The following is a 24,126-nucleotide window of genomic DNA, read 5'->3' on the forward strand; positions in this document are numbered from 1 at the left end:
ATCGGCCGGTTCGCAGCTTAAGTACGGCTGAGCGGACGGGAAGCCCTGCATTCTGCGACCTATGGTCGTACGTGAAGGATGGAGTTGAAAATTATGTTTATGAACTCTAGTCAACAGACAGTCGCCTGGCTGTCCATTGCAAACAGACTGATTGGCATGTAGTTAAGCGTTAGTTCGCTGCGTGATGTCCATTGCAGTGCTCTATGAACCACGAAAAGCCAATGAAAAGCGATCAAGGAGTTCCTCAAGGACAGCTCCTTCGGCTACATGAATCAGTTCGCTCACTCGCTGATGACCAACGATACGTCAAATACGAAGACCTCAGACAGCCCATGGTAAAATGGGGCTATATTGGGAGGAAAATCTTCAGATGAGGGTTCAAATATATGTGAGGATACCTGGGACCACAAAACTGCTGCCTAGCGAAACACGATAGTCGATGATCCAAGATATTTCACCACTTGTTCATCTCAGGCGACTCATATCTCAGACAGTCATCTCAAATTCCTCCACTTCAACTCACTATCCATCGATATACACGAAAGTCATGGCTTCGACTCATCCAACCGACGCAACACTCCCCAAATCAACATCTCCATCTCCGCATCATCCCCTACGCTCAACCTAGGCACCCTCACCGAATTCTCCCTCACAATCACCTTCACCCTACACAACTCACCACGGCCCCTCGCACTCTTCAAAGCATCCTCCCCCCTCCTCCAACTGCTGACAGCCCTCACATCCCCCGGTCTCGCATTCACCAACGCCCGCACCGGCGCCGCGGCGCCCCGACCAGCCTTCCATGTCGATGGCAGCCATCCAAGATGCAGGTTGGGCCGAAACCACCACGACGACGACGATGACGACGACGAAAACGGGTCCCCATACCCGCACGAAAAGCCGATCGCTCACCTACACCCCGGCGTCCCGTGGTCGGAGGTGGTGGATACTGTTAGGTTGTGGGCATAGAAAACAAGGAAGGAAGTACTGTTTTGTACTCTACCGGTTATCATACCTTATTTCCAAACCATACTTTTTGATTAAAAGAAAGAAGTCAAATGCTGAATTGAAGCATATACGCCAAACTCACTGAAATAACTTGGGCCCATAAGTATGTACAAAGGAGGCAAACCTACGGCTTACCGACCTTCAAGAGCGCACAAAGCAAACCCACCACCTCTCTCCTTCTTCTCCACGCCCATCTCCCACCGGCACGCATTCTACGCTCTTCCAAGTTTGTCGACGACGACCTTCGGCATCCTCTCCCTTGTTCCCTCCAGCTCGATGCCTTCCACCAGCTTTGAGCTTTTCCGGTCTACTTTTCCCATCAAAGATGTCACTCACATCCCACAAAAACGTCTCTCTACCCCTCAACCCAGTCGCCAATGCCCTAGAATTCGCTCTCCTGCCACTGCCATCATTGCACCCTTCCTCTGTACCAGCACGCTCTACCGCCCCCACCACCTTATTCAGCTCCCCTCCGTTCTCGTGTAACTCGGCCGAGACGAAGGAAATGGCGTAGCTGCCGAGAAAGCTCAGTACCGGTTTGTCATCGTCATCCCTTTGTTCGAAGCGACGTCGGTTACGATAGCAATGGTGCTGCCGCGGGACGAGGATGAAGAAGCGGGAGGCGTGCGCGTGTTTGATGGCCTGGGCGAGATTGAGGAAGGAGTGGACGTCGGCAGGGATGGTGGCGAAGAGGGAAGGTGTGGGAGGGGGCGCGGGCGGCAGGGGTTTATTTAGTGCTGTTGCTGCTGGATAGGGTTGCGGCGGTGCGGCTGGGAGCGGCCCCTGCTGCGGGTGGTGGTACTGTGTTGGTGTTGTGGCGATGAGGGTGGAGCGGGCGGAGGATCCTGCGCTGGGAACGAGGGTGGAGCCTGAGAGGCGGGTTGTTCGGGAGTGGCGCGGTGTGGTGGACGCGGCGTTGCTGCGGATGTGCTGTTGACTTTCGAGCTCATCCTCGGTGAAAGCTGTCCAGTCAAAGGTTTCGGGGTGAGGCCGAGTGTCTGAGTTGGGTGAGGTCTCCCCAAGCATAGATGACGTAGGCTTCGAAGCAGTTCGCTTCAAGGCGATCTCGTTGATCATGTCCGTAACGTCGTGCTGGGTGCAGAGACGCCACATTTTCTTTCCGGCCCTGGCGTCGAGGACAGCCGCGCAGACTTCGAGGATGAATTTTGGTTGATCACTTGCGCTGCCGTCCTTCATCTTCACCTGCAGGCCGCAAGCATCATTGGCGCCGTAAGGAAGATTCAGAAAAAGACACGCGCCGACTTTCAAGCCACGCGGTTCCACCCGAAAGTCGGGTGTGCACAGCCGAATCGGATCGCCTGAGATCTTGATATCTGTCAGAGCCACGGCTCTTGAAATGTTGTCTGAATCGACGGCTAGATGATCGGAAGCCGGTTCATGGTGTTGTGGAAGAAGCGGCGGGTCCCAGTAGCGCCGTTGGAGGCCAATCTGGATGTATTCCGACCGTGCTATCTCAATGGCAGTATTGATGCTGTACCTATCAAGTTTCCGCGGCGGTGCTCTGGACTTTTTTCTGCTCGCGCTGGAGCTGTCTGAGACGCCAGGCTTTACTGACGTAGTTTGTGTGGTAAGAAGTGAAGTCAGTCCGGTGTCGCCATGAACTTCGGATGAGGACAATACAGATGCTGTTGATGGCGCATTTCGGTGCACCTGTAGCCTGGACTCAAACCTGACTTGCCGAAGATTTTGCTGCGGAATTTGCTTCTTCAACGAGCTTGGCTGAGGTGACTTCAAAGATCTAATCTCGCCGTCGGCGGAAACTGTGAAGAGGATATTATTCTGGAATGAGGGAGGCCTGCGGAAAGTGTCCATTGGAAAATCCTGGCTTGAGTTGTTGTTGCGGGATGTGGGCGTGCGAAGCCTTTTTGCGAGAGATTTAAGATATTTTCTTAAATAAAAAGATAATTGATATCTGGTGCGGACGCTCTTGGAGGAACTATGAAAGTAACAGAGAAGTGTCGAGAGATATACGCCAGCGCAAATCGGATAATGCGAGGCACCACAAAGAAGTGATGATGAGACTGTCTCGGGTGAAGTGAACCATTGTTGGGAATTATTGAGCACAGGTCTGGTGTATGACTGAGACATTTGTTCATTGTCAACTGAAAGACAGCTTCCGCAATGCAGCTTTTCAATGCCCATTAGAATAACGGCGAAACTTGGGGTCCAATCGATGCTAAAACCCATGCTTTGGACCTTGGTACTTGTCGTCACAAAGGGAATTACCTGTGTTCTCACCTCGAAGTTTCGATGGGGAGCCGAATTTCATAGACGGAATTATCAATCTTCCTTGTCAACTTAGGACATCTTATCCGTCAAGAAATATCCTGAAGCTAGAGTCGATGCAAATTCCCTAACTAATCCACAGGCATGTCGCGAGCATAGTCCTGGCTTCTTCTCAGGAAGGTGCGATATTATCCGGTGTTACCATCGAAATAGTTTTCCCAACGTATACTTCTAAGCAGCATTAACTGAATAGGACGAGGTTGAACTCCAAAGTTTCTTCATGCTGATTTATGCTTAGAGCTGCTGGCTGGATATTATAGACTACTCGACCACCGGCCACCGGCGGGAGTCTCTGAACGTGTTTGGGCAGTTGTCCAGTCTAGAAAGACAAGATCATCATGATTAAACAGAACAAACCTGTGGAGCACCGTAGAAGTGTTCTTATAGTTGGATTCAATAAGTCACATGCAAGGACACGAGTGGTACAGTCCAAGCACCGGGACGTTATGGAGGATCACGAGCTATTGGCTGGCAAGTGATCGGAGCCTGGAGGTCTGTCGATGATCAACCCAGGCATTGATTCTGAAGAAGAACTTTCAAGAGCGGCATTCGACAGTCACTTACGGCAGTAGGAAAGAAAGTGAGAAAATTTTGGATAGTTTTGGTATGAGGTAACTATAACCCACGGAAATTTTTACAAGAAACCAAACCCACTCCCTCATTGGGCCATCCCAAAGAACTCTTCCCCTCACCTCCGCCCCTTCCCAAAACCACCTACAAACTGTTCAAAATGGCGGTATACGCGGCCTTCGGCTGGAAGTCGGCATCAAACAGCAACGGCGTGCTGCTCGCCCTCCAGCTATCCGGGTCGCGCAGGCCCCAAACGGTGATGCCGACGCAGTTGGTGACGTCCAGGCAAGCCTTGGTGGCGGCGACGTAGTCGGCGGCGGCGGCGCCGACGATGTCGAGCTCGGTGATGGCGCACTCGTCGGCGGCGGCGCACAGGGCCTTCATGGCGGCGCCGGTGCCGGAGGCCTGCCCGGCTTGCAGGTGCGACTGCGAGCCGACGCCGTCGATGGGGACGCCGGCGGCGCGCCAGGCCTTGACCTTGGAGATCAGGCCGGTGGTTTTGGCGTAGGTGGCGGAGTCGAGGCTGTTAGGTGGAGTTGGTCAGTCGCGGCGTTCCTTCAATTCGGTATTTAAGGTGGGGTAGGAGTGAGATGCGAGGGAAGAAGGGTGAACGTACTTGTAGTCGTTGATGTACAGCTTGGCGTTGGGGTCGGCGGCGCGCGCAGCCTCGAAGGCGAGGCGGACAAAGTCCTCGCCGAGGACGTTGTAGAAGACCGAGGACCTGAATGAGCCGTCCTCGTTGAAGATCTCGTTGACGACATCCTGAGGAGAAATGTTAGCGCGAACTGTCCAAGTCCTTGTGATCTGCCCGCGTCCCGGCCTTGCGGAGCAGGTACTCACCCAAGCGTAGATCTTGCCCTTCCAGCGACCCATTTCGGTGGCGATGTGGTTCTGCATGACGGTCGTCAAAGTGGCCTTATCGGTGATGCTTGAGACCCAGCTGGGCAGCTGCGAGTGCCAGACGGTCGTGTGGCCACGGATCAGCTTGTCGTTGGTCGTCGCCCAATCAACCAGGTAGTCGGCCGTCGTGAAGGTGAACGTGTTGCGTGAAGGCTCGGTGGCGTCCCACTTCATGCTGTTCTCCGGCGTGACCTGGCCAAAGTCGGCTTTGATGATGGCCGCGTTCTGCCCGCTCGTGAGTCGGCCCTGGTCCGTCGCCACGCCAAAGTACTTCTTTCCCTTGGCCTTGAACTTGGCATCGATGCTGCCAGAGGTCGAGCTCGGCGTGGTGCCGCTGCCCGTGCTTGTGACTGTGGCGAGCGTGGTGGTGGGACCTGCGGATCCTTGCTGGCACTGCGTAAAGATGAGCGCCTATCCTAAGCCCGAGATTATCGTTGAAGTAACTTACTTGGGAGTACCATTGGTTTACAGTCACGCAGGTATAACCAGATACACAAGTGGTTTCGCCACTATAGCCCGAACCGCCGCACTGACCCCAGGCAGGGACGGCGGCATACGTCGCTGGGATGGCTGCCAGCAGCAACAAGGCGGAATTCTGATGCATGGTGAAATATGTTTGGAATATCAAAGAAAGTCAATCCAGCAGCTGTGAGGAAAGGGAAGGGATGTGCGGAAGTAAGTGTCCAAGCATCATCTGGTCCGCAGGGGGGATGCTCTTTATAATTGGACGGTATACGAGCGATAGCATGAAAAGAAGCCAAAAGGAAACCATAACAAAACCCACGCCATCTCCACACTACCAAGCTCGGCTGCTGTGAGGAGCGGGACTAGCGGGCACTGCCGCCTTCCACAGCGGCTTTCCGGCTGAAAGCTCCACTGTCTAGACCTTTCCTGTATGGCCAAGCAAGCGAGCACGAGTATCTTGTGAGCACATATAGCAGTGCTAGCTGCAATCGTGCTTGCAGCCCCACCAAATGTCCTGGTGGCGTCCAGTCCTCGCTTATGCGCCGTGTGCAGGGGCTCCGGAAGCGGAATTTAAGGGAACAAGCTTAAGTTTTAAGTGGCCACTCAAACGCCATCCTGAACGCACATCAAGAGGGGTTGTCGAATGTTCCAAATGTTCGCTTTCCATAGCCTAAAACGCCCTCCACCACTTGACCAGTGGAGCGAAAGTGTATCGCGGGTTGGTGGAAATAGCCTAAATCCGTGCGGCGGTCGGAAACAGGGGAAGCTTTCCAGATTAACTGTCGTGTTTCATCTGCGCACCATTGGGCCCCGCCAGTCAGATGTCCAATATTATGCCTTCCACACGCGATATTCAGGAACCACAGGCGAGGCGCACGGCGTCGGCGGTTCGGAAGCCGATGCCATCGTACGGCCTGCCTGTTGATACTATACTCTTAGGGCCAAAAGCTGGCACCGGACCACGTTCTAGCCCTTCTCGCTTCCATTGCCCGTTTGCCGTGGCGCGACGGGTGATCTGTGGGGTACAGAACACCACCGTGCGGTCGAATATCAGCAGACGTAAGGTGAACACCTGTCGGAAAGGACATCCGTACGAGCGTTGAATCTGGAATGGGGTTATCCCCGATTTGGCCTGGAGTACTTATTCCATGCATCCCCGTGGGGTGAGGCCAACACAGTCTGTACAGAGGGGTATTGCAGCCGACGGCTGGCGTGAATTCCCTCATGCCATGGGTAGTTGAAGCTATCGTCCGGATGTGAATGTATAAATCAATTCCACATTTGTATCCGGATGATAGCCTCAACTATCCATGTATGTTCTTTTTTTTTCTTTTTTGTTTTTTAAAAAAAAAGACCCGAAGTATGCTTACGCCATGTTCTAGGGCCCTGCTATTCTTCGCGCTAGCCATCAGCTGCAGTACCCCTCTGCATTTGTGCCGTTGAGCAGCGTATGCCAATGAATGGATAAGCCGCACAACCTTAACAGCAACAAGGTTAGAGTGACGCGAAAGCAAAACAGCTTAGTTTTCAAGTCTATCAGAACATTCATACAAGGAGAACAATCATTCGAAGCATCTTCGGGTGGACCACTCAGAGGGGAACTAAATTGAGAAAGCCGGGGAATCATTCTAAGACTTGAATGACGGGCAAAGTGCCAACGTGAATTCCCACAGACAACAGGCTTCAACTCACGAGCTGGTTGCGATACCTCAGATCGGGTAAAGAGGCAGCCATGATATCTGGCTCTGGTGAGGCACTTTGTCGCCTCCACCTCGATCATATGAATTGTCGTGAGGCTGTCTGAGTAAGACACCAAGACTGGTTCGCGCAGCGCAACCAAAGGTGCGTCGACCAGGGTCCTGTCGGTGTGTTTGCCGATCGGCACAGCCCCGCAACGATGAACGTCAGATCGTTCCTGAGAATCAGGGTCCACTCTACACGTCATAATTAGAGTTGACGCGGCCAACGATCGTGAAAGGGCACAAGACGCGCACCTCACCTCGCAACACTCCACAGCCGCTCCACTCGTCTGTCGCAAGGCCGCGTATCCCCCACAGAAACCGTGACGATCGCAGTATACGTCTCCATGTCTAGACCAGCAATGGCCAGCCTCAACGGTGAGTAACGAGAGCCTGTGCGCACGAACGCCATGTCCGCGCGTACATTCCATCGGCCTGTCCGGATGCAAGTCCGACAGGAACAAGGCTGACAGGCGGTGCGCGACAGTTTTCAAGAAGCCTCTGGCGCTGCACTCGACCAAGCCCATGACGGGCTTCTTGCGTAACGGCTACTGCGAGGTGCCGGCCGGAGACTTTGGAAACCATAGCGTTGCAGGTGAGTCAGCCGCGGCTGAGCGAAGAGATGGACGCTGACAGGGTTGCACCGCAGCTGAGGTGACTAACGAGTTCCTGGAGTTTTCGGCGTCACGTGGAAATGATCTGAGGACGGTTGGTCTGATAGGAGGCTGTAGGTGGTGCCTCTGCGCAAGTCGCTGGAAGGAAGCTCTGGACGCACGCAAGAACGATCAAGATCCCGTGGTGCCGAGGTGAAACTCCTTATTCTTTCCCCTGGTCGGCTTCGACATCTGGGGATCTCTCCGATCCATCATAAATTCTCCGGGCCACTGCTAACAAGTTTCGCTTAATTAGGGTCTTTCTGAATGCGACTAACGAAAAGGCGCTCGAAAAACTGGACCTGGCCGATCTAGAGAGGTTTGCTGCCGATAAAGAAGCGTAGGATTGCTCTGCTTTTGGGACCGTTCACTCCACGGCAATAAAGCAATCCCGGGTGACGTGTGATCAGCGCGTGGTATAGGAATATGGTGACAATAGTTCATCGCCTCTGTTGGGATGTGGATTCGGGCTTGCGCGTTCGCTGCACGTTCGAAATTGTTGGTTGCATGCCTGACGGCCAAGCCCCATGGCGGTGGCTTGTGTGGCTCAGTCGCCGCAACGCTGCAAGCAGATGCAAGCTGCAGGAGGGACGTGCAGGTCAGGGGAATTGGCAGCAGGCCAAGAAAAGGGTCGGGCGAGCTGTGCTGATCCCGCCTGTGACAGGCAGGGCATGTGCAACTCCACAGCCGTCGGATGTGGATTCCGCCCGAATGGTCGCACCTGTCAAGCTGCAACTGCCGTGGGACCGCCGTCGTTAGCGCTAGGCTTTGAGCGCTGTCAGACCAGTCTCTCCCAAACCGCTGGCACTCCTGGCTCACTATGGGGAGCTGTCTCAAGCTGCCAGCCACAGAGCGGCCGACAATCCACCTTCATCGCAGCTTCCGGTCGATCAATGCGACTTCTGGATGATCGAGAAGACATTCTAGAAGGCTGTTGTCAGACACTTCTGACACCCGGGGCGCGTTAGCTGCTTTGGGATTAACCACCTAATGCTAAATCGCCCGCCCCACGAATCACTGCTTGGATGGACCAGTGGTAGCGGTTCCTGAGAAACCACCTCGCTCGCTAGGCTGATGACACTCCGCCTTCCCCGTCCCGCTGTGGGGTGGTACCTGACCATCCGGCTTTCGCTATTGGACCATTCGCCGAACGAGCCCCCATCGAAAGCCTATCTCTCGAGTTCTTAGGAACAGGCAATTTAGAAGATCTTGTTTTTTGATCAAGGCGTAGGATTGTAGATCGATTCTGCACTAGAATCGTGGCGTACGCGGAGGAGATGTCAAATGGGGATGCTGCTCCTTGTTCAGGTGTTGAAAAAGGCAGTGCTGCCTGACTTTCCTTGCTGGACCCTGACCAGTTGCCGCTCATTAATACTCCTCTCATTCGCTCTTGCGCCGTCGTGTCCCCACTGTCCAAATGTTTTACGACTCTGCGCCCAAGCTGGTGGCAGCTGTGGTCATTCTCTGTATCCCGGCCATCCTCACCTTCGCTCTTCGATGCTACGTTCGACTCACGTCCGCAAAATGGGGTTGGGATGATTGGATGATGACGGCGTCCATGGTACTTCTTCCCCAACTCGCTTTACGTTTGCTGCCATAACCGCTGACCGACCCAGCCATTCTTTTTAATGCTCACGATTAGCGCATTGACATCCGCCAACTCCGGGCTCGGAGCATACGACGAGAAGTTAACAGCAGCAGAGAGGGTGACTGCATTGAAAGTAGGTTGCCCAGGTTTGAGAAATAGGGGTGATATGCTGTGCTCATACACTGAGCTCTGCGACCAAGTCAATCTTACTGACCGTTGTTACAGTGGTTCTACCTTGCGCAGGTTTTCTTTTGCATCTCCATCTTGTTTGCAAAAGTCAGCATTGCCTTGCAGCTCGTGCGCGTTGCTTCTCAGAAGCGACCATACCTGATCGGACTTTGGGTCATCGTTGGCATCATCGTCCTGTCTCTTTCTTTCACAACCATCTTCTTGTTGTCGCAGTGCACTCCTATTCAGTAAGTTTTCCGGAGAAAGAAGACCGGGCCATGTGCTAAGATTAGCTTAGAGCCAACTGGCTGTCCACAACACCTGGCGCAAAATGCCTGCCGACCCTCGCCGTCACCGTAGTCAGCTTCGTCCAGTCTGGAATAAACATCATCACCGACTGGCTCTGCGCCGTCCTGTAAGCACTCTCAACTGTGCAGGATAGAGCAACACTAAGTGCAGAAACCAGGCCGATACCTCTCCTTTGGGACGTGAAGATGAACTCGAACACTAAGATGTCGGTCGTGGGCCTGCTTGGCCTTGGTATCTTGTAAGTAACTCAAGAGCCCGTTGCAGACGCGCGGCTGACCGTTGAAATAGTGCCAGCGTCTCGGCAATGATCCGGCTGAAATACACCGTTAGCTACATGAATCCTACCGAGGACTACCTGTGTAGGTTTCCCCGCACAATTGGCCGATCGCCCACAGATAGCGCTGACCCCTGACATGCAGTTGGCGTCGTGAACCTGGTGATCTGGGCGTACGCCGAGGCTGGAATTGCAGTAATTTGCGGGTGCACGGCGTGCCTGCGGCCGCTGTTCTCGTCGGTCTTCAAGCTGGGCAGCAGTTCGGATCACAAGGACACGTTCGAACTCAAGAGCAGGACGCTGCGGTCGCGTAGCTACAACGGCATGAAGATGCCCAGCGTCGACTCGCGGCTGGCGACCAAGAGCGCCGTCATCACGCACTGCAGCGCGGCGCCGCGGCCGGACAGCGATGACGGAAGCGGCAGCATGAAGGGCGACAACGAGAGCCAGGTGCAGATGCTGGAGAGCGACGGGATCCATGTGAAATACGAGGTTGACACGCGCGTGCAATGAGACGGGCGGGAGCGACAGGAGAGGCTGGGCAGGCGGACTTGGGGATCTTGGCGCGGCCGGGGGCAGTGGGAGCCTGGCGGCCTGCGGGGGGGCTGTACATACGGTAGTAGCAGAGGTAGCAACGAGGCAGCTTCACGCAGTCTGGTCGTGGCGCGTGAGCGCATGCGCAGCATCGAGCGGTGAGGTCATCCGGGCTGCGCCTCGCGGCTGATGGCTCCAGGGCGGACGGGCGGCCCTCTCGTGCTCCGGAGGGCCCAGAGCTGCGTTCTCCACCTGAAGCGACTACTCCGCCCTGCGGCCCTAACGAGCCAACCCACGCTCCGGCTACCCTTAAGCTACTCGCGTCGCCGACCCTAGGGCCTCCCGCATCTTCCCACTGCAGCCGCTTCCATCTCCGTCCATCTCCCCCATCCCAAAGGCGCCAACGCCCGCCTTTTCGACGATCGCTACCACCACCCCCGTGACGCCCGCGTTGTCGCCCCCAGGCAGCGCTGCCCTTCGCTCGTGCTTACCCGCGCCCACCCGTCCACTCAGCCCGTGCCGTTGTCGCCGTGGAAAGCGTTGCACGCCTGCGATCCCTTGCATTGCCTGCGCCCACGCGAAACACTCGTTGGAGCTTCTGCGCCACGCTCAAACCCGCAGCTGTGTCGCCTGTCCGCTTGGCCCGAGTGTGCCGCGACTCACAGCTCCCAAGAACGCGCCCAGCCTGCGTCGCAGTTGTTAGGGCTCGAATCTGCGCCAGCCTTGCTCCTCCCCAACACCGCCCGCCGCGCCTCCTCTCCTACAACCTCCGCCCACCAGCCGCGCGAGGCGGCACAACACCGTCAAAATTTACCATCACGAGTCACGCGCATCCCTCCTCGGAGGCCAGAGCATCGACCGGCTATATCAGCCTCCCACTCTCGAGACATTGCCAGGAGGCTACCGCGACCGAGAAGGCCTCACCGCAACGCCGGGCGTGCGCCCACCACCAAGCAAAATGTACCGACCGACGACCACCTGGACGTGGGCCTTCTTCCTCACTGCGTTACTACAGGCCATAGTCGCCCTCGCGCTGGAAGCGTACGTCAAGCCGGAAGCCCGCATCTCGCGACTCGCAACTGACTGTCTGCCACAGGTACATCTTCGCCAAATTCCAGCTGTCTCTGCACAAGAATGCGGATAAATTCCCCCAGGCGCAGACCATCCCCACCTATCTTTCCGTCTTCATGTTCGGCTACATCTACCAGATGGTTCTGGTCTACGATGCCCTCCGCCTCAAGAACACCATCCAGGTCATTGGTCTCTGCATCTACAACATCGGTATCCTGGTCTATGCCTCGATCCAAATGGACCAGATCAACGATGCCGTCATGGAGCTGAAGAAGTACAACATGATCAACCTGGAGTTCTGGGACGATATCAGGCCGTTCCTCGTTGTCGAGCCTTGCTTGATGGCCTTTGGCACCATCCTCATGTCCTTTGTTGCCTGGAAGCTCTATGACGAATTTGCCTGGACCATCTACAAGCACATTAGCGCCGACCTGAGGCTGAAGCGTAGGTATCTGACGTATCAGGTAAGCAAGGGACATCTGCGCCAAATTTGGCACATGTACACCTGCTGACGTTGGCCTGCAGATCTACATCGCCCTTCTGAAGTTCGATTTCTTCTTTTTCCTGGGCTTCACCGTGCAGTTCCTTGTCGTCGTTGGCAACACGACGGATGCCGAGTTCTACCTCACTATCGCCGCCATTCCGATCACCATCATCCTGCTCTTGCTCGCCGCTTACTGGACCCAGAAGGAGAATGTGCTGGGCATGGCCGCAATTATTGTATGTCTTACGGATGACTGCACGCCCCACATTTGCTGACTTGATACACACAGACCGTCTACTTCGGTGCGCTTGCCTACTTCCTCTTCAAGCTCGTCCGCATGTACGGGTCCGACACCGGTCGCGTTAACGATTACCTGCCCGCGCGCCGTTCGCTCACCACTTTCGCCGTCATTACCATCCTCTTGTTGCTGGTGACCATCATCATTGCCTGCATGTGCACACACAACTTCAACAAGGGCCTCAAGCCACATATCGCGAAACGCAAGGTGCCGGATCTCGAGGAGCACAAGTACACGACCGAGATGCCCGCAATTGCCGGCCCCATGCCGGCGAGGATGACGATTGACTGATGTTTCAATCGTGTTTTCCGTCCCGCCCTGCAGATGGTGGCACGGTCACTCGATACGTCCAATCAAAGCATGTACAATGGATTTTCAGTCTTTCATTTAGGGTTTGAACCGGGCACGGGGAACTCACGGCGACGGCGTTATGTGGTGCACAAAGGCGAGGATCAGGAAAACCGGCCACTTTTGTTTGCCATAATCAAGGCAAACTAATTGCACCACCCAATTCAATCCGACCGAGCCTTGGGCTTGGGGAGAGGAAAATTCCGTGGGCCGGATTCTTTTTTTCTTTTATTTTTGGATACCAGAGGGTTCTGTTTGATTTTGTCGGCCTTTTGCTCTTCCCGGCTCTGTGTTACTTGAATTTTCTACAAGCGGAGTGAATGGCTTATTGCCGACCGCAAGAGTTCTGGACTACGGCCGATCTCTTCCCTTGACCTATTTCCTTCCTGGTGCTATTTTCTTCCCTTTTCCTTGCATAGTACTCATACCCACTCTCCTACTGCCCGCTGGCTGCAGTGTGTGCATGTTTCTTTTTTTAGGGTCAGCCATGTCACGAAGTCCATGCTTCTGTGAGACGGGGGGTTTCGTCATCCTGGCAAATTGCATTTCAAGGCCCACGTGCCTTTCATTACCACGCAAGCCCGCTCTTCCGCTCCAATCAAGGATTCTTGTTATTCCGACGTTCCCGTCGTTTTTTGTCAGAGAAAGATTCAAGAGATATAAATGGTGCCAGCTCAGTACGCCATTTTGTCATACCTGAGGGGCGCTGCTACATAGCTAAAGAAATTTCGGAAGAGACAAACATCACGTACAACAACCTTCTTCTCTAGCTATTCACCGTTGCCTCGCCAGGGCCAAATGGTAGAAAGCTTGGCGCATTAGACTCGAGGACCCTGGTCGGTCTTGCGACGGCGGGGCCGGGCAAACCCGCTTTTTCGGGTCACTAGTGATGCACCGCGCCGCTCTTCCTTCTTTTTGGCTCAACCCAAAGAATGGTGCAACCAGTGAGGAAAAAAGGAAAATGTAAAAATAAAAAAAAGGTTCGGCCGAGCGGCGGGAGCGACCCGGTACATACTTAGTTAGGAACGTACGCGCACGTTGTGTGCCTTGTTTAGCGGGGAGGGGAAAGACCTGCGCAGATCGCACACATGTCATCGCCCTTCCTTGTCGCGCATGAAAGACGACTACGTGGTTCGTCGTCAGAGCCCGGAGCCGGGCGAGGGTCTTCCACTGCCAGTCGATCGCCGGCCCGGGGAATGCACAGGAACGGGAAGAGAGGGTAAGGAAGATGCCGTGTTTCTATTTTTCGGTGCACACTACTCTCTTTGGCCGCCTCTTACGACGGCAGACGAAAAGGGCATTCGGCGGTATCCGATGGAGCCCTGTGCACTTTTGCAATGTACGTACATACCCCAAAGGAAAATGAGGAGGAGGAGGGTCCGGTCGTTGGCGAACGGACGGGCAGGTGGGCGGGGCGGCTTATCGAGCGCATGTTTTGGTTCCTCGTTTCTTTTTTTCTGCTCGGGTGTTGCCCCGGTTAACCGTAGGTCCTTCATTAACCTTTCATACTTGGCACACGCGCCGCAAGGCTGCGCACGTGTGCGGAAAAGTTCTTTTGTTTGGAGGAAAGGTGTCCTTGACCCATTGTTTTTCGATCCTCCTGTTAATTGATTCACGCTGGTAGCGTTGTTTCCTGTGGTTTCCTGTGGGGAACGGAGAAGCGTAGATTTTGATTGCTGGTGCTGGGATTTGGGAGCGCACAGATTACAAATGGCGCTTCCACTGCGCAGGCACGGGGAGTAGCGCATGTAGGTAATTAAGTTAAATACTTGAAAAGAAGAGAACTTAAGCTTAAGTAGAAGAATAGTAGTAGGCTCGTCCCTGTCGTCGCTGTCGTCGCAGGAGAGCTATAGGCGGTCCGGAGGGAACACAGCACTGAATCATCAGCCCTGTAGGGCCATGAGATCGGTCCGACCCGGCGAACGGTTTGTTGGCCTTTTCACTCAAAAGGCTGCTTCTGACCGTTGGTATCATCAGCCAATGGTAAGATGTATAGTAGACATGGGTCACACACCGAAACGATTAAGGACCTCCATGTGCAGTAGGGAACCACGCTTTCTCTTCTGTCTAAATCTATATCTTGTCTCTCTACAAGCATTGTCTGTCGTAGCATAATAGCGCCGTCCAATGCAACGTGTTTTTTTTCCTTTTTTCTCTTTTTTGAGGTGCTGACTGTTACGAAGGGGGAGGACGATACGTGAAGAGGGGCGATGCCAAGGAAAAAAAGAGTGGGCTCCACAACGAGACAGGACACCGCAGCCATGGTTACGGGAAAGCGGCTTCGGCGATGCCGAACGGAGATCGCTTTTGCGGCTTTGGCTGTGTGGGTTTGTCTCAGCTGTCGCAGCTACCGAGTGACCCGTGCCGCTCCTGCCGAAACGGTGCGCAAAGACGAGGCATAAAGACAAAAAGCTGATAAACCCGAACGATCAGAACGTGAAGAGGGAAATCTGAGAAAAATCTGATACACCTGCGCAAGAATGAAGCACTACCAGGGGAAGAAAGTTTAAGAATAAGGCCTGCGGCTGCGCGCCGCCGCGCCGCATGTCTGGCACGGACCACGATCTCGCGGCCAGCAGGACGCGATACCCATGGGACCTGACTCGTTTCCCTTTTTATTTTCCCCGTCTCCCCCTAGCCACCGCCGATCGCCGCCTTTCCTCCGCATGGACAAGTTTCAATTGGTCTTTTCCTTCTTTTCTGAAACGTCACAGCTGCCCCGTGAAAGCTTGGTCTTTGTCTGGACGTGACGTACGCCTCCGCCATGCGCATCGTCTCGGAATGCTCCGACGGAGACGGAAGGCGGGGCAGTGACAGCTCCGTGGCGCAGGTCATTGTCGGTCGTCACGAAATGAGGCTTTGCTCATTCCTTCTTCTCGGCAGCCAAGGAGCCGGCTTCGGCGCCGGCAGCTGCAGCGCCGCCTTGGCTGTTGAGGAAGCTGAGGTAGCAGTTCCAGCCTGTTGTTCGGCGTTAGCCCTTGCTAAATCCGCACCGCCTTTCCATCCCGCCTTATCGCCCCACACCACCAACACACCGATAAAGCTCCAAGAGGGCTTCACTCACCGAGAGAAATGACGTTGACCACCAGCACGCGGTGCTCGAGCGGGACAAACTTGAAGTTGGCGACCTGCACGAAGGGCCAAACCATCCAGTTCTTGGTCAGAGCAGGCCAGTAGGTCGAGTTGAGCTTGTCCTTGGGGCTGCCGCCCTCAAGGACGGCCATGGTCGACAGGAACAAGCACATGTTGGTGGGGGCGAAGAGCAGCTGGTCTGCAGCCACGCGGGCCAGGATGGTGCCATTGGTCGACTTCAGCTGGATGCGCTGCAGCGTCTTGAACCACGTCGTCGCAGCCGGGCCGAAGATGACTGCGCATGTCAGCCTGGCGCTTCCAAGTTTTGGCATTGCGGATCGGCAGTGGCGAACTGAGAAGTTTGCACGCCGGGGGCTTCACTTACTACCACCGTAGCCGGCCATGCGAGCAGTGCGATCCCACTCGTGGTTCTTCATGCCCTTGCGCTCGACGAGCTGCTGGGCCATGGTGTCGCCGGTCGCGAACAGAATCTATCCCGCGCGCGTCAGCTCATGGTGTTCTGGCCTGCGTGTCTTCTCTCGGCCATTTATGCAGGGTGACGCCGGAAATTTTGATGCGGTCGCGGGGAAGGGGCAATTGGCGGTACGGTCGCACAAAGGAAGGGAGGCATACGGCGGTGGTGATGCTCTGCGTCAGCAGCGGGCGCTGAGCGAGCTTCAATTGGTACCTGTGCGCATAGCTATGAGCTTCAAGTCCCTGCGACCAGGGTCAAGCGACGAACCAGCGGAGCATCTTGGCGGAGAATTCGGTGAGGATACGTGGGGAAGGTGCGTCGGATGAGGAGCGGTGGTGCAGAAGCAAGTCGTCGAGCAGAGAAAGTATGTGAAAAGGAGAGAGGCAAAGGGGGCAAGGCGTTGGGCTGGATATTGTAAGCTTTCGTCGAGCTCTGTGATCTCGGATGGCTGCGAGTCAGCTGGGACGGCGTCGCGCACTGTCCAAGGGGTCGGCCCCGGCTTTTCCACTCTGGGGATCCCTCCCGCCTTCCGCACTTCCTTCCGCACTTCCAGAACCACAACGCCGCTGCTCAACACCATGTGGCCGTGCGTCTGATTACTCTCGATTCTGACCGCCAAATCTCTCCCGAGCAGCCTTTTCGTGCCCTCTGCTCATGTTCTGCCGCCAATGAGCCCACAATGCGCACCGGCTCAATCCCAGTCTCCGCTTCTTACAGAGCGCTGAGGCCTGCGCAATCATCGTCGGTCAGACGAGTACATGGCCATGCATCGCCAATGCCGCGACTACTGTTCCGCCAATCACGCAAGCTTTTCAAGCCCTCATTGCTCGCAGGCCACCAGCATGCTAAACGCACTTTATTTACCGAGACACTGCCAACGGTCTTGATACCGCCCGCAATCTTTCTCAGCTGCTTTGTTGGACTCTGGTCTTACAAGATTATCATGACAATTGTTTTCCAAAACAAATTCATCTACATGCCTTACATGCCCCCTTTTGCTCGCTCCGAGAAAATAGACGACTACGCTGCCGCCTGTAGACCCGTCCAATGGGAAGAGAAAAGAATTAGGTCTCTTGACGGAACCAGGATATCTTTGTGCCTAGGTAGTCCACCACCACAAGATACGCAGTCGCGTGAAGCACTGGAAACTACCCGGCGACGAGTTGTGATAATCTACTTCCAAGGGTGCGTGCAACCGCTTTCACGTGTGACAGAAGTGTAATCCATACTAACATTCAACAGCAACGGAGCCTCTCTCCCACCTCGCTTACCAAGCTTGACCAGAGTTCTCAAATCCTTAAACGAACCTTCACCTACAAGACATCCCGAGTACAGTATTGTTGCCTTGTCTTACCGCGGATTCTGGACATCCAGAGGGAAAGCCTCCCAGAAAGGCATTGAAAGGGACGCTGAAGCCACACTCGCATGGGTCCAGGACAATTATCCAGATGCCCCCGTCATCCTCTGGGGCCAGAGTCTTGGGGCAGGTGTGGCAGCAGACTTAGTAGCCCGGCAACTCAAGTCACTGTCCGGTTCGACAAATCCTGACCAACAACTGCCAATCTCCGGGGTCATTCTCGAGACGCCTTTTATTGGTATCAAGGAGATGCTCCTTGCGCTTTATCCTCAGAAATGGCTTCCTTACCGCTACCTTTGGCCTTTCTTGCGGAGCTGGTGGGACAACGAAAAAGCACTTCGTGATATTGCCGCATTGAAAGGTCATCGGAACCTACCAATACAAATCATCACCGCTGGGGAAGATGAGATCGTCCCCGAAAGCCAGGCTCAATATCTTTACAACCTGTGTAAAGACCTGGGGCTTGACGTTCGTCGCAGAGATGTTCTCGGTGCTCTCCATAATGAGGTACCAAGCAAATCTGACGGCCGAGCCGCCATCGTTTCCTTTATCAAAGAAGTCGTTGAATGAGATTCCTACTGGATCTTATCCACGTTTAGACCTCAAAAATGTGAGAAAATAGGTAATAGGTCACCATGAGTGTGAGGGAGGAAAAGAACGAGCCGAACATATTGAAGAGGCATCAGTGACCATGTCGAAAAGTCCAACATTCAGACGCTCGATGTCCTAATAAAAGTCCAGAGTAAGGTGCTGCACACTGCTTCTTATGGCATCCTTAAGTGAAATTTGGTGGCGATACGTATATTCCCCGTATTCGATGAATTTACGTATTCCCATTTTGCGTATTCCTAGCCACTGACCTCCCTTTTGCGCCATCAGTGGGACCTCCGAAACGGATAGTGCAGAAAAAGCCCGTACAATATTCCCCCGAAGTGCGTTAGAGACGCATGCTTTAAATGATTGGGGTGAGGCTGTGTCCTGAATTGCACACGCGGCGTACGGTATACGAAAAATGGCTTGATACGAAATCGTGGTTCAGCAATAAGGCGGCCAAGAGACAACAAGTATAACTGCACCTCTTAGCCCTTGCTACTTCCTCGGCGTCTTTACACATCCACTCATTCCTTGCCACCATGCATAATCACACTCTCGTCGCCCGCGATGCTCCCTTCGACCTCATCCCGTACAACCCTTCCGCCACGGCGGCTTGGGCATTCGTCGTTCTTTTCGCCATCGGAGGAACCGTACACTTTTTCTACCTCTGCTTCCTCCGAGCATGGTTCTTCATTCCCTTAGTTCTAGGCTGCGTCGGTACGTCAAATCCCAACCGGAACCTTCTTTCCCCCCTCCCTCCCTTCCCCCCAACCCCTCGCGATCCAAAAACCCCCAAAAGCTCACAACCGCGTCCACACAGGCGAAGCATTCGGCTACTACGGGCGTGTCCTCGCACACGACCACCAGCGCAAGGTCGGGCCGTTCCTGCTGCAACTGATGCTGATCCTGGCGTCTCCGCCCTTCCTCGCCGCGACCATCTACATGACGCTGGGGCGAGTGATCCGCGCGCTCGACGGCGAGCACCACTCGATCATGCGCACCAAGTGGGTCAGCAAGATCTACGTGCTCGTCGACATCGCATGCTTCGGCATGCAGATGTACGGCTCGGCCATCCAGGGGTCGGGCGACGCGGCGGCCGCCGCCCAGGGCATGACCATCGTGCTAAGCGGCCTCATCTTCCAGCTCGTCGTCTTCGTCTTCTTCATCGCCATGGCCGCCGTCTTCCACCTGCGCGCCAACAGGGAACCTACCCGCATCTCGCGTCGCCCCGGGATCGAGGGCTTGTGGAGGAAGTGCATGTGGGCCCTGTATGTCGTCAGCGCCCTCGTGCTGGTCAGGAACGGGTATCGGATCGCCGAGTTCGCGGATAAGAGCAAAACGATTGAGAAGCACGAGGCCCCGATGTACGTGTTCGACGCGGGTTTGATGTTTTTGGTTCCGGTCGTTTTGGCCGTGATGCATCCTGGGAGGTTGATGAGGATGATTCGGAAATTGAAGGATCTTCCGCCGCAGGATGATAGCGAATGCGTTCCCCTGGACAATCCCCCAAGGGCAAATGAGTGGACGCAGTGGAGATAATTTGTGGATATCAGGGAAGATTGTATTTCATCATGTGTTTCTTCGCTGAACTTTTGCTTCTTTTTTTTTTTTTTTTTTGAAATCATGGTACTGGGTTTTGGTGTCTGGGACAAATCAAGAGAAGGCTTCTATACAGCGATCAAGCAAATTATGGATTTTCGTATAGAGATCTTGTTGGTTTTTTTTAGAGCAAGCTAAAAACGTTTAAAATTCTCTTATGGCTGGCTGTACTTTAAAACTTACTTTCATTCACACGTCGATCACCTCCTTCTCAAGTCCACCCTTGGAAGTAAACTTTATCGGTAAGTACTACATTGAACGCATGAAGGACGTTGATATGAGGAGGTCAGTTTACGCTGCGCTTCGCCAAGAATATGGTGCTTGGTCACTGTGTTGAATAACACGTCCGACCTCCGTGAACTTGTGCTCGACGTGCGTCGGAAACAGAATATAGCTCTTACAGGAGAGGGAAGTGAAGGAAAAGGGAGATGATAGGAAGGCGTGGCATGAGAGTTGAGAGAACAAAAGGTTCTGCCCTGATCAAATTCAATTCACGTTTCTTTGGGTATCATCTGAATACAAAAACCCCTTATGTATGTTCCATGAACGCCTTTGCCCATGATGAAGTGACCTCCTGCCTGCTCAAACCAAACATCACCGGTTCACCACCAACACATCTCCGAACCCCTTTCTCATCTTCGCCAGCACCTCCCGCTCGCTCATACCCAGCTCCGTACAAATCTCATCGAAGCAATGCAGGCCATCCAGATACCTCGCCAGCGGCAGTTCTCTACAGTACGCACCACCACTACCATGCCCGCTCGCCTTGTCTCCGCCATCTCCATCCCCTCCCGCCCCTCCGCCATCCTCCGCATCGGAATCGACCCGCCACGGGCTCGCGTACCCGTTGTGGCCCCTCCACCGCGCCCCGTGCAGGTGGTCATAGCCATCGTAGCTCGCCGTCGTGCCGGCCAGCGCGCCCGCGCTCGTCGTGATGGCGTACTTGTGCACGCGGTACAGAAAGCCCTTGATGACGCCGAAGGTGACCATGCGGCGGACGTCGATGTGCGTGAGCAGGTTCGAGTTCTCCAGCACCCAGGTCCGCAGCGTCACGCCCTGACGCATCGACGAGTAGAGCTGGATCAGAACGTCGGCGCTGACGATGGGCTGGTTCGGGGCGAGGACGAGGTTGGCGGTGAACGAGGTCAGAGCGGCCGACGAGTGCGTGCCGATGGTCGAGGAGCGATGGGTGCGGTTGTGGACGAAGGTTGTTTGAGTGGGGCTACCGGTGGCAGTCGTCGTTGCCGTGGAGCCGCCGAGGGTGCTGCTGACGCTGGTTTTACGGGAGTGGCCGTGTGACGGCTTGTGAGAGTCCCGGCGGAGCTCCTCGGGGAGGGTGGCAGCCTCGTTGCTGATTGAGGCATCCAGGAAGCGTGGGATGCGAACATAGCGTGCGCATTCGGCGAGAGCGGCTTCGTCGGTGAAGAAATGGGCAATAAGGGGGGTAGGCGCATACATGGCGCCGAACTGGAAGATGTCCAGTAGAACAACGCAGTCGTAATAGACCAGGTGCTGAATTGCCTTTCGAGTGAGTCCAATGTCGGTATCGGCAAGCTGAGAAATAAAGTACACCGAGTTGATACCGTCGATGTATGGAAGAATACGGGTGAGCGTCAGATCCGAAGAAAGTGTAGCACAGCGGTTGCTGAACGAGTGTGGATTCATAGCAGACGGCGCTGTGTACATCTCGATATCAATGGTGAGTAGTGGGACATGCCATGCGTGGACGGGAGCTGGCGGTAGCCGAGTTGGGAAAAGTTTGAGATTGATGGTATTGGAGTCGTCTGGGAGCTCTGGTTAACGAGGGTGGTGGCGTGGGGATTATAGATGTGTAGCTTACCAATCGGAATCATGCACTCGCAGTAATTATTCAGATCCTCCAAGATCATCTCACAGAGGGCATATACTTTACTGCTGGTGCCCATTTCGGCGGACTCGTCCAGACTGAGTCCGTCCAAGCCCAGCGACTTCACAGACTGGCTTTCGCTCATGCTCTCGGCAATCGACGCAGCCCTTTCTACTCTCCTGATGCCTAGGCCAACGCTTGAAGTTCTTGCTGGATCCCCAAGCACATCCCACGGTATGTCCTTCTCTTCCTTGCTTAGGAAGCTGCCCTGCTCCTCCAAGTTCCGCAGCAACTTCCCTAGCTTCCGCACAACGCTCGCGTAGCTGTTCCAGTCCAGCAGGTCCTCCTCGACGACAAATGCAAAGTTGAAAATGAATTGATTGCGGTCGTATTTGCCATGGTAGTTATTGACGCAGACTGGGTAGCCGATGATGCGGTAGTGGTTGGCGCATACGGTGACCAGGCGGTCACAGAACTCCTGGCGCGGGATTACGTATTCGGAGACGTCGCTGAAGCTGAAGAAAGGCGAAGTCTGCGCGCATGGCGCCGTGGAAGGCGTGATTGAGCCGTCGGGCACTTGATGGAGGACGCGGGAGCCTGAGCGCGTCAGCGGGATACTTGTATCGAGTCTACTTGGATCTCACCTTTCTCGGGATGAAACCGAGTATAGAAGATGCCTTTGATCATGGTTCGGGCGTGGCAAGACCTATGCGCGACTGTCGGGCTCCATGATTGTGGTGGGGTTGAACGAGTCGCGTCAAGGGAGCTCGCGTCGAGCTACAACCATAGCTCCGCAATTTCCGGTGACATCACGTGCAGGGATATAGTGGTCCATGACTGTAAAGCTGAGCTCATAATTCATTTTCTGCTAATATCTGTTACAAGACCACCTCAATATCCACATTCCGCATGCATTTTTGCTCCTATTCGCTACGCCCCTCAAGGGAGCGGTCTTCTTGCTAGTCCCGAAAGTTGTCATTCTGAGAATGATATGGAAGCGACGCCATCACAAAGAAGCTCGCGATACTGCGCATTTACCGGTCCTTCTTGGGAACGCTGTCAGAGCCAGAGACTTCGTCACCCAGGCGGTTGTACTCGCGAGAGAGACCCTCAGCCTGCTTCTTCAGGTGCTCAATGTCGCGGTCCTTGGCCTCCAGTTCCTTCTTCAGGCGGCCAATCTCGCCAGCATCACCAGCCTTGCCAAGGGCCGACGAATCCTTGCTCTTGCCCTTGGAGTCGCCGCGGAGAGTCTTGACCTCCTCCTCGAGGCGCAGAACGTCGAGAATCATGACGTAGGTGCGGTTGAGGATCAGCGACAGGAAGAGGGTGAAGCCGCAGAGGTACATGTTGCGCTGCGAGTAGAACTTGCGGGCCTGGACTTCCATGCGCTCGGGGCCACCGATGACAGCGGCGCTATTGTTGTTGTTAGTCAGGACCCGTATTGTGCAGGCAGATTTCTACTCACCGGCCCTGCTTCTCAGCGTTCGAAGCCGCAGACAGCTCGAGCTGGACGCGGGAAACGCGGTTGACACTGTCAATGAACAGTATCAGGATGAAGATGAACGTTATCTGATTGCCCTCCGTTTAGTATGAGCCACATCTTCAGGGCGCACACGACCACACACCTTCATGCCATATTGTAGCTTCGCTATAATGGGACTCTCGGAGATGAAGGTGAAGAGCTTGCGACGCCAGGTGAACGGCAGCGGGATGATGAGTGACATGAAAACCACCATCTCCGTCACCAAGAGCATAAAAACCTGCAAACGAGCGTGTTAGCATTGCGGTGACCTGAGATGTACAGAATGAGGGGTAGCTGCTCGAAGGAGGAGGCCATTGCGGTGCACCGAGAGCTGAAGACTCGAGACATCTTCGAGACACCTGCTGCAAGCACTCGCAGATGTGGGTACAGCGTCGTGGAAACCGAGTAATGAACGTACCAAGCTGTAGTAGAGCGTCATGGTGGTTGTTTGCTAGGCTGCAACAGCTGGGACGCTGAGGTGTTCGTTTGGGGGTGAAGGGAAGCACTTGTGGCTTTCGAGGTATGGGTGAGCTCAAGACGGGTCTCTTGAGCGGGCTTAAGAGTGTTGAAGTGGAGTGGTTGCCTGCGGTGTCGATGGAGTATATGTGGCAGCGGGCGGGAAGGTGGGAAACGAAGCTGCGCAAACAAGCCAGGAATACGTCACATCAGCGGCCCGTGCGTTCCGGCCCGGACGACGAGGGAGCCTGGCCCGCCCCAGCTCTTCAACCTCGCAAGCCTGCGCCATCACTGCCACACCGTCGTCATCTTCTTCTCCTTGCGTCACTATCCGGTACGTGTTCCCGCGATCGCCTGCATGTCATACTCTCGGATCTATGATGAGCACGCTGGGGCCATAAGACTCACCCGCTCCAATTTAGCTCCCGCTGGGCCAATTCCCACGCGCGGCTGATTTGTGATGGTGGGACTGATTTCAAAACCAGCTAA

At 54.8% G+C, this 24,126-nt stretch overlaps 8 protein-coding genes across 8 annotated transcripts; 4 read left to right on the plus strand and 4 right to left on the minus strand.

Moving 5' to 3' along the window:
* Positions 1-1,220: 1,220 nt before the first annotated feature.
* On the minus strand, positions 1,221-2,841 carry LTHEOB_7626 (uncharacterized protein; the record flags this gene model as incomplete). The annotated part of the gene is made up of 3 exons (XM_035517013.1): positions 1,221-1,315; positions 1,368-2,506; positions 2,699-2,841. 3 exons carry the CDS (start codon positions 2,839-2,841, stop codon positions 1,221-1,223), a joined length of 1,377 nt encoding a protein of 458 aa, XP_035371135.1.
* Positions 2,842-4,029: 1,188 nt separating this feature from the next.
* On the minus strand, positions 4,030-5,389 carry LTHEOB_7627 (BZIP transcription factor; the record flags this gene model as incomplete). Its single annotated transcript, XM_035517014.1, has 4 exons — positions 4,030-4,408; positions 4,502-4,647; positions 4,726-5,178; positions 5,234-5,389. 4 exons carry the CDS (start codon positions 5,387-5,389, stop codon positions 4,030-4,032), a joined length of 1,134 nt encoding a protein of 377 aa, XP_035371136.1.
* A 1,962-nt stretch (positions 5,390-7,351) lies between these two features.
* LTHEOB_7628 (uncharacterized protein) lies at positions 7,352-7,799 on the plus strand (the record flags this gene model as incomplete). Its single annotated transcript, XM_035517015.1, has 3 exons — positions 7,352-7,367; positions 7,477-7,584; positions 7,639-7,799. 3 exons carry the CDS (start codon positions 7,352-7,354, stop codon positions 7,797-7,799), a joined length of 285 nt encoding a protein of 94 aa, XP_035371137.1.
* A 1,260-nt stretch (positions 7,800-9,059) lies between these two features.
* Positions 9,060-10,494, plus strand: LTHEOB_7629 (Cation-transporting ATPase 4; the record flags this gene model as incomplete). Its single annotated transcript, XM_035517016.1, has 7 exons — positions 9,060-9,203; positions 9,259-9,363; positions 9,456-9,646; positions 9,697-9,813; positions 9,865-9,945; positions 9,996-10,066; positions 10,127-10,494. The coding sequence occupies 7 exons, from the start codon at positions 9,060-9,062 to the stop codon at positions 10,492-10,494; spliced, it is 1,077 nt and encodes a 358-aa protein (XP_035371138.1).
* Positions 10,495-11,473: 979 nt separating this feature from the next.
* On the plus strand, positions 11,474-12,659 carry LTHEOB_7630 (uncharacterized protein; the record flags this gene model as incomplete). The annotated part of the gene is made up of 4 exons (XM_035517018.1): positions 11,474-11,556; positions 11,612-12,050; positions 12,112-12,306; positions 12,360-12,659. The coding sequence occupies 4 exons, from the start codon at positions 11,474-11,476 to the stop codon at positions 12,657-12,659; spliced, it is 1,017 nt and encodes a 338-aa protein (XP_035371139.1).
* Positions 12,660-15,579: 2,920 nt separating this feature from the next.
* On the minus strand, positions 15,580-16,541 carry LTHEOB_7631 (Mpv17/Pmp22 family protein; the record flags this gene model as incomplete). The annotated part of the gene is made up of 5 exons (XM_035517019.1): positions 15,580-15,674; positions 15,781-16,083; positions 16,174-16,279; positions 16,422-16,476; positions 16,531-16,541. 5 exons carry the CDS (start codon positions 16,539-16,541, stop codon positions 15,580-15,582), a joined length of 570 nt encoding a protein of 189 aa, XP_035371140.1.
* A 2,212-nt stretch (positions 16,542-18,753) lies between these two features.
* On the plus strand, positions 18,754-19,753 carry LTHEOB_7632 (Rta1 domain protein; the record flags this gene model as incomplete). Its single annotated transcript, XM_035517020.1, has 2 exons — positions 18,754-18,931; positions 19,035-19,753. 2 exons carry the CDS (start codon positions 18,754-18,756, stop codon positions 19,751-19,753), a joined length of 897 nt encoding a protein of 298 aa, XP_035371141.1.
* A 654-nt stretch (positions 19,754-20,407) lies between these two features.
* On the minus strand, positions 20,408-23,620 carry LTHEOB_7633 (Bap31 domain-containing protein; the record flags this gene model as incomplete). Its single annotated transcript, XM_035517021.1, has 7 exons — positions 20,408-21,597; positions 21,654-22,256; positions 22,304-22,365; positions 22,698-23,072; positions 23,125-23,228; positions 23,285-23,419; positions 23,600-23,620. 7 exons carry the CDS (start codon positions 23,618-23,620, stop codon positions 20,408-20,410), a joined length of 2,490 nt encoding a protein of 829 aa, XP_035371142.1.
* Between the last annotated feature and the right edge of the window lie 506 nt (positions 23,621-24,126).

Source organism: Lasiodiplodia theobromae (genome assembly GCF_012971845.1).
Source record: "Lasiodiplodia theobromae strain AM2As chromosome Unknown scaffold_23, whole genome shotgun sequence".
In the NCBI taxonomy this organism is placed as follows: Eukaryota; Fungi; Ascomycota; class Dothideomycetes; order Botryosphaeriales; family Botryosphaeriaceae; genus Lasiodiplodia; species Lasiodiplodia theobromae.